This window comes from Petaurus breviceps, unplaced genomic scaffold (genome assembly GCF_028583685.1).
Source record: "Petaurus breviceps papuanus isolate PSGF00001 unplaced genomic scaffold, PetGlider_PUasm1.0 428, whole genome shotgun sequence".
Classification (NCBI taxonomy): domain Eukaryota; kingdom Metazoa; phylum Chordata; class Mammalia; order Diprotodontia; family Petauridae; genus Petaurus; species Petaurus breviceps.
In genome coordinates, this window is record NW_027186331.1 from 4,967,210 (window position 1) to 4,975,851 (window position 8,642).

At 55.2% G+C, this 8,642-nt stretch overlaps 1 protein-coding gene across 3 annotated transcripts in view; it reads left to right on the top strand.

Moving 5' to 3' along the window:
- LOC138171425 (coiled-coil domain-containing protein 74B-like) overlaps positions 1-8,027 on the top strand; it is an 8,834-nt gene extending 807 nt beyond the window's left edge. The window contains exons 2-8 of one of the 3 annotated variants that reach the window (XM_069100928.1): positions 896-952; positions 1,631-1,745; positions 6,443-6,632; positions 6,733-6,806; positions 6,903-6,965; positions 7,347-7,403; positions 7,662-8,027. In XM_069100928.1, the coding sequence (XP_068957029.1) occupies positions 896-952; positions 1,631-1,745; positions 6,443-6,632; positions 6,733-6,806; positions 6,903-6,965; positions 7,347-7,403; positions 7,662-7,800 (695 nt within the window). In that variant the 3' untranslated portion in view covers positions 7,801-8,027. The remainder of the gene's footprint in view (positions 1-895; positions 953-1,630; positions 1,746-6,442; positions 6,633-6,732; positions 6,807-6,902; positions 6,966-7,346; positions 7,404-7,661) is intronic. The other 2 variants (XM_069100930.1, XM_069100929.1) reach the window with 2 other exon arrangements.
- The last annotated feature ends 615 nt before the right edge of the window (positions 8,028-8,642 follow it).

Sequence of the window (8,642 nt, forward strand, 5' to 3'; positions counted from 1 at the left end):
GCCCGCTCGGGTCCTGAGGTTCCAGAGGGGAGGCCCGCTCGGGTCCTGAGATTCTAGAGGGGATGCCTGCTCAGGTACCAGCTCTCCAAAGTCCCTTCACAGTATGAAGTTTTTGAATCAGTTTGAGGATGACTCTGTGTGGGAAAAGACAACTTAAAGGAACCCATAATAATACTTAGTAATAACCTTTGTAGAGAATGGCAAGGCGTCTAAGTGCTTTCCCATGTGTCAATTCATATGATCCTCATGGCAAGCCCAGGAGATGGGTGCTATTATTAGCTTCATTTTACAGGTGAGGAAACTGAGGCAGAGGTCCAGTGACTTAGAGTTACATAGCCAGTAAATATGTGAGGCTGGATTTGAACTCGGTTCTCTCTGACCTCAACAAGGTTCCACAGGGTTATAGGATTGAGCTGGGAGAGGCTGCTGTCAGTCACTGAGAGCTGGCTTTTTGGCAAATTACAAAATGTCAGGTCTTGAAAGTATCCAGTACCTCTTTCCTTTTACAGAAAAGAAATTGAGGCCCAGAGTGAAGTGATTTGTGCAGAATTTCACTGTAAATTCGTGGCAGAACGTGGGACTCACAATCTCAGGCATTCTGCCTCCTCGCCCTGGGGCCTCGTGGGTCTCCCTGGGAGTGGGGACGGGGGGAATGAACACTGATGTAGTGCCTACTGTGTACCAGGAACCATGTTAAGCTTCTTACAAATATGATCCTCACAACAACCCAGGAGGAAGATGCTATTATCCCCATTTCACATCTGAGAAGAGGTCCCAAGTCCTGCAGTGAGTGTTTGAGCTCAGGTTTTCCTGACTCCAGGCCCAAATACTCTCCATGGCGCCCTCAGCCCGTCTCACTCACACTGGGCATTAACTCCTGGGTGTCTTCTTGTAGGTGTGACTTCTTCCACTTCCCATCTTCTCAAGTCCAGCTCAGGTGTGGTGTCGTCAGGTGAGAATCAAGCAAAAGCAGAGTGTTTGCTAGTTAGGCTGTAGAGCAGAGGGAGTGGTGCAGCCATGACCCACCTCTGACCATGCTTGCACCCAGTCCTGCAGGCAGGCAGGCAGAGGAGGGACATGTGCCCCATACAAGGGCTGCATGTACCCCTTGGAGGTCCAGCTCCACAAGCAAAGCAAACCCAGAGGTAGCTGTCATCCCAGCATACAGGGCTAGGAGGGACCACAGAGATTAGTTCCATCCCCTCATGTCACAGAGGAGAGAAGGCACTTGCCCAAGGTCATGAAGTAAAGGGTTAGCCAGCGTTTGAATCCTGGCTGACTGCTGGCCTCCAGATTAGGGTAGTTTCCCTTGTGTGAGTCTTCTGTCACCCAGGATTTGGCACACCCAGGCTTGCTCTGTCCAGGGCAGCAGCAGGAGGGATGGGGCCAGATGACCTCCAAGGGCAGGCCCAGAGCCTTCGGTCCATGACCAGCAAGGTTTCAGACAAGCATTCACAGCCCTGGTCTGGTCTGTGGGGGCTAAGAAAAAAAATGCTGTATAATTAGTGGTCAGTCTGAGCAGCCCTGATGCCTCCAGCCCCGCCCATGAGAAACGGCTGCGTCCAGGGCCGAGGGCTCCACACCGTGTCTATGCAAACGCCCCCAACACTCAATCCCTCGCTCTGTGCAGGTTGCTCAGCGTCCAAAGCCAAACTCTCCTTTAGCTGCCCAAAGAGACAAGAGGTGGGGGAGTGTGGAGAAGAGAAGCAGGGCCCCAGCACCAAGATGGAGAACGGCCCGGCCAGGTAGGCTCTGGCCAAGGCTGAATGGGTGGGGACATGGACACTGACAAAAGCGACCTTGCTTACAAACACTCATTTGAATTCCTTTTTTTCCCTAACCTCCAGCCCACCAAAAACAGGAGCTGAGGTGTCTTCTGCCCTCCCCAGTGTTCTTCACATCGAAGGGGAAGCTTATTCAGAGGATCCTATGGTTAGGCAGGGCACTGGGGAGGACCCTTGTTGGCAGACACATTCTGGCCATTCAGGGCTCCTGGGCTTTGGTAAACTCCTAGAAGCTGAGGAGGCCTGTTTGTCCTGAAGACTCTGGCCCCAAACTATGGCCCTTGTCTTCCAGCTGTAAGGTCCAGCCAGTGGCCCCGTGGGCCGTGACAGTTACATGAACAAAGCATGTCATCCAGCCAGTCATGGAGGTTGGGCAGAGTTGGAGTTAGGGTCTGGTCCCAACTGTAGGACCCCCTCTTTCTGTTCAGGGATTGGTTGGAAAGTTCACTTTGGTCTGGAGTCAGAAAACCCAGGTTTGAAACAGTGTCCTTGGGGAAGGGACGCAGATCCCAGGATCTCAGGGCTAGAAAGAACATCAGCAGCCACCACAGAAAAAAAGAACCCTGGTAAGGTATATGGGAGGCAGCCCGGTGCACTGTGGCCCAGCTCTCTGACATGAAGCCTCCATCTGCCCCTTAGGGTCTGCGGTCCCTTAAAGGCAGGCCTGCAGGCAACTCCCAAGCTTCCCCCTGACAGTGCCTCTTTCCCAGGTGCTTTCATTAGTCTTTGTATGACGTGGATTCCAGGCCTTTGGCTGTCCTCAGGTCTTCTCAGGGCAGTGTCTCCCGTAGCAGAGGGCAGGCTGGTCATTCCTTTGACTGTAGCTCACAGTCTCTTTACCTGTTGTTTGCTGTTCACTAAAACCCCCAAACCTTTTTCTAAATGCTGCCTAACTCTTCCTTCCCCATCTTCTACTGGTGAAGTTGATTTTTGTGAGTGCATGTAAGACATTCCATTTACCCCTAGTGAGTTTGCTGTGTGCTTGCCTGTGGATCTCCTTGTATCCTGGCTGTTCTTAGGAGCTTTGGGCGGCCCGTGGACTGGAGAAGGACATCTTGGCTCTGCCCTCTTCCTTCCCAGTCACTGAGGGAGAGGCTAAGCAGCCACCCCCTGTACAGTTCCCTGGGGCCTCCCCTGTGGGTCTTTCAAAATCAATTGACATTGAACCGCTGAGGCCCAGCCTTTCTGCATGTTGTATCTGACCAGCTGTCCTGTTCTTTTGCCCATGTCAGTCCCGTCTTTTTCATGAGGAGAGCAGGAGAGAAGCCTGTCTCTGCAGCATCCCTTGACTTGCCAGCTTTGTTACCGTTTGGAAGTGACACAAGGCTGGTCTGGAATGCTTTGGTTCTGGGGCAGCCCCATGGCTTCCTCCTCTCCATGGCCACTGACCTTTAATTGCATGTTCTAGAGTTTGGGCATCAACAAGTCACGGGCACTGGCTTGTAGCTGGCACACTGTCCGCCCTCTGCCTTCCTTGGATCTCTTCTTCCATCGCCGGGAGAGAGGTTTGGCCGTGTCAGACACTGGCAGTGGGTCAGAGGTGATGTGATATCTGCTTGTTCCCAGCCCTCCTCCAGAGGACTGAGTCTGTCAGGATGGCAACCTGCTCCCGTGCTCTCTGCCTTTGGCCATCTGGGCTTTGCCGTCTAGTTCAGGGCTCATCTTCTTGGCAGAGACAGCTGCTTCCTTTATCCTGATAGCACCGTCCCATCCAACCCAGGCCAGGCTTGTGGCCCTCCCTCGATCCGAGACTCGCTTTGGTGCCCTTGGCTCTCCTCGCTGCCTCAGCTCCTTCTGGCCTTTGGCCCTCTTGACCCCTCTTGACCCTCTTCCTGTAGGACTGAACCAGCCTTCTCGGTCTCTCCTCTCTCCTAATGTACTTGAAAAACAAAATCAGAGCTGACTGACAAGGGCCTGTGCCCACTGGCCTCCTCAGATGTTTCCATTCTCCCTCCTCCTCTTCCGACACCCCTGAGATCCTGCACCTGCTCCTTCTAAACTCCAGCCCTCTCCCCTCCCTGGGCTCCCATCATCTGCCCTCACCTAGAGCCGCTCTCCCTGGGTCGAGGGATAGTGGGAGGCGTCTGTGACAGTCAGCTCAGGGCCCCAGGCTCGGCTCTGGCTCATTACCTCCTCTCCTCTCCCTCCACTGACACTCAGAGGGTTATGCCTTTGTACTAGACAGTGCTAGCCCACTCTGCACCCACACTTCGACCCTTCTGGTTTTCTGAATAAAGCTTACCTATCCAAGGCCATAGCTTAGCCATGGGTCTGTCCCACCATGTCTCCACGTTTGCCCTTGAAGGTAAACTTTGCATCCTTACATGCACAGAGGATGGGGCCTAGAATCAGGAAGACCCGAGTTCAAATCCAGTCTCTGACAGTTAAGAGCTTGGTGACCCTGGGCAAGTCACTTAACCATTGTTTGCCTTGGTTTTCTCAACTACAAAGTGGGGATAATCACAGCATCTACCTCCTAGGGTCATGAGGAACCGTCAAGCACGAGGCCTGGCTCACCGCGCTACGCACATGTGAGCTATTGGCTAGTTGTCTTGCTTATCACCTGAGCTCGCGTGTTTGAGGTTTTATTTTTATATTTTATTTTTTGGAGAGGGGAAGGCAGGGCAGTTGGGGTTAAGTGACTTGCTCAAGGTCACACGGCTAGTTTTGTCGCTGGAGGTTTTACTATTGGCTTTCTTACTGAGTTTTCTCCGCTGTGAATATCTGTGTCTCAGCTGCCGTGGCTTCTCTCCACAGTCCTCTCCCTTGGTGGCCAGACAGGCCCCCACTCCTTCAGAGTTTGAAGCCCCTCCTTTATCAGGTGTGTTCTCTTAATCACGGTCAAACACCCGAGTCCCCTCCTCAGACGTCTCCTTCTCTGGTGCATCCCCGGCCTTCGGTGGATGCTGGCCAGACCCCTGGCCACCAGGCTTCTCTGGGGCCTCCCGGCAGCATGGTTTGTCCCACGGGTGGTGGGTCTGTTTTGATAAAAGTCTATTAGGCCTTGACATGTGTATTCCCCCTGCCCCCGCGGGTCCAGCTCTTTGCTGGAGGACCCCGGAGCCCGGCCTCATCATTCCTGGACCACAAGTGGCTCCTTCTGCCTCCGCATCCCCTGCTTTCCTCTGGAGGAGAAGCCTCCAGGCGTGCAGTGGGCCTTCCCTTCCTTCTCCAGACCTTCGGGTCAGTTGATTGATCACGGCGTTCTTTCCTTAAACGTCCCTGCCCCGTAAAGGAGAAGCACAGAGCAGCGTTGGGGCAGTCTCAGGAGCCGCAGTCCCTGGAGCTCGGGGCTGGTGGTGGCCACAGTGCGTCCTAGCTGTGCCAGTCCTCAGCGTCGAGGCTCACGCTATGGCTGTAGTCGCTGGGTCGCCACGAGCCGTTTGCTTTCACTAGCCTCAGACTTTGCTTTACAGATCCTCTCAGCCTTGTCCTGCCCACCCGAACTTCCCCAATCCTCCCCCTCCATATCACTCCTCCTCAGTTCTTTTCCTAATCAGTTCATCAACAAACATGTAGCACCTGCCATGGGCTGGGGATACAGAGACCACAACAGACAACAAACAAGGACGGACCAAGCAGACTGGACATGATGGGAGGGGGGAGCTTTCTGCAGAAGGGGGGATCTTAGCTAGGACTCCCAGGAAGCCAGGCATGTCGGTGGGGGCAGGGGGAAGGGAAGCAGCCACGGAGGCCAAGGCCACTGGATCCGAGTGCGAGTGGGGAATGAGGTGTGAGGAGACCGCTCCTGAAGACAGACAACAGGCAACCACAGCAGTTTATAGCGAGGGGTGTTGAGGGCAGCCTTGAGCTTTAGGAAGATCCCTTTGGTGGCTGAAAGGATGATGGACTAGAGGGGGGAGAGGGTGGAGGCAGAGGACCCCCAGTGGGTGAGGGTAACAGTCCAGGCGTGAGGGGATGAGGGTCTGTCCCACGTGGGGACAGCATCACAGGTGAAACTGAGAGGCCCTGGCACCAAGGGAAATGAGAGAGCATGAGGGGTCTGGGATGACCCCTGGGTTGTGAGCCTGAGGGTCTGGGAGGACAGACAGTCTCCATGGTAATAGGGAAGGTAGGAAGGAGGAGGAAAGAGAATGGACACAGTGAGTGTAAGACGTTTCCTGGACATCCTGTTTGAGGTGTCTGAGAAGGTCAGCAGAGACTGGGGCAGGACAGGAAGTTCTGAGTGACCAGCATGGAGATGGTCACGGTTCAAGGGAACTAAGGTTGCCAGTCTAGAGGGAGCAGAGAAGGGGGCGCAGGCCAGGGCCCTGAGGGACACCTATGGTGAGAGGGCATGACCTGGAGGGCCAGTGTCCTGAACCCTCAGAAGGAGAGTGATGGACAGTGCCCAAGGCTGCCGAGGGGCTGAGGGAGATGGAGAAGAGGCCACTGGATCTGGTGGCTTCAGTGGAAGCCAGACCGGAAGGGGGGCACCAGTGTAGACGCCTAGTAAGACTGAGGCCTCTCCTCAACCTTTTCTCAAACTCTTCCCCAATCTCTCCTCGGTCCTTAAGTGCTTATCAAGTACCTCATGCTGGGCACATGCCTGCCCCGGTGAGCTCCCAGGCCTCGGGAGCCTCTGCTGAGGGAAGGGCAAGGAGTGGGGAGGACCAGGCCACACCGCCTGGAAACATGCTTGTTGGTTGTCGTTCCAGGGCAGAAGGCAGGGAGATGTCGACCTCCACGCTGATCCCCGTGGTGTCCTGCCAGCCCCAGTTCAAGCACATGCTGGGGATCACGTCCTCCCTGAAGCTCCCCCCACACATGCGGAAGCTGTCCACTCTCCAGCAGTGTGAGCTGGTCATCCGGCAGCTGTGGAACGCCAACCACCTGCAGGCCCGAGAGGTGAACTCCTGCCCCACTGGCCCAGGAGTGCTGGGGTGCCCAGCAGGGGTGTGGCCTTGTAGAGCGTGCCCTCAGTGACCTTTCTGTCCATGTCCTTTAGCTGCAACACTTGAAATCTGTCCTGGAAGACAGCACCCGACAGGCAGCTGAGGGCCTTTCAGCCAACCATTCTAAGTAAGTGGTCCTGTGCAGGAGGGACGGGGTCCTGCTGCCCTGGAGCCTGGTCTGAACCAGACATAACCTGCTTTCTTTTTTGTCTTTTCTCAAAAGGAGGGCATTGGGAGAAAAAAACAACATCCACCAGTGTGTGTTCTCTGCAGGGTCCTGTGCCAGGTACAGGCCAGCAACGCCTTGGCCCATGGGTTCCCGATCCACCCTTGGAGTGGCAGGAGTAAAGCCGGGCTGCATCGGGGGTGGGGGTGGGGAGTCTTCCCTCTCCAGAGGTCACAGGGGTAGGTGATGGAGCCTCACAGAGTAGAAGCCCAGAAAGACCCCAAGTATACAAATAAACTGGGTACACGGTGCACAGAATGGGAAGCCAACCCCCTCCCAGCAAAGAAACCCTCTGTGGAGGAAACCTGGCTCTTCTCAGCTAGCTGGGAGGTGTTGGCACCAAGTGCAGCCGGGCCCAGTGGGCTCAGCTCCACTCGTATTCCCGGCCGCTTTCTCCAGCGTGCCCAGGTCTCTCTTAGGGCAAACATTTTCTCCACCCAGGCATCAGGAAGGTATGCAGTTTCCCAAAGTTGCTGATAAGAGTGCAGCGAAAAAATGGTAAGCACAGGGCAGGGCCCTGACCCAGGCAGCTCTGGCCTGCCTGACACAGAGCCTGCACCTCTTCCATGCTGGCCCCGATTCTCTGGTGGCACTGTCAGAATTCAAGCTCTCAGCCAGACAGCTAGCCATGGCCCTCCCCGGCCACCCCAAAGCCGGCCCCCCGGTGGGGCAGGCAGAGGTCGGGCAGGGGCACCCACCACCAGCAGACAGACCGGCTGTCCCAACTCACAGTTCTCCTCTCTCCTCCTCATCCAGTCTGATCCTAGCTCCAATAGCTGGGGCAGAGAGAGCAGTCCTGCCAGCCCTGAAGCAAACCTTGAGAAATAGCTTTGCTGAGAGACAGAAGAAAATGCAGGCCATCCAGAGCCGCCGTCTCCACCGCACGGTCCTGTGACCAGCACCCGGCTGGTGTGGGGGTGCAGCAGCCAGAGCAGATGCATCCTGAGGCCGAGCTCCTCACCTCGGCCTCTGATCTTCCAGTTCTCGTGACGAGTCAGTGTCAACGCTTCCTTCCTGGTCTCCTGCCACAAGTCCCCAGAACATATGCTAACACAAAATGACTTAGGAAATTACTATTTCCCTACCAGCTAGAGACTGTTGAATTAAATCTCCTCATCCACATTCCTTGGGTTGTGTTTCTTCACATGTCACTTCATGAGCTGGTCTTAAGTTTTGGGGGGAGCCCCCACTGCCACCATGGGCTCTGGCACCATCAGGCCCAGGGAACCCTCCCTCTCTGCTGCTGAGTCTGAGGGCCTTGACTGCCCTGCCGACTCAGGAGCCATGCCCCCTAAGCCCACCCATAGAGCTCCCGTTTATACAACAGTGTGAAGATGGGCCATAGGTTACTCTTCAATCCGGCCCGTATAAAACCAGGAAAGATGGCATCAAAACATTTTTCAAAGCCTCTGTGGTCTCCTTCAGAATACAAGCCTCTGTCAGGGTCCAGGCAGCCTAGACAGGCCTGGGGTGCAAGGAGCTTGGCCATTGATCTCAACCTGTCATCCTGGTCTGAGGAGGGCATGAGGCAATGGGTATTTGGGCAGGGGGATGCTCCATCAGTCGCACTCCTAAATATGGGGCCACTTTGGCCAGAGGCTCGGCTTCATTAGACTTTTTCCTCAACTCCCAGGACAGAACTTTTTCCAGCCAGAGTTTGATTTCCAGGTCACAGCTTTTGGCCGCACCAAGGAACCCTCAGACCCAGCCTCTCCAAACACCACCCCTGTCTCTTCA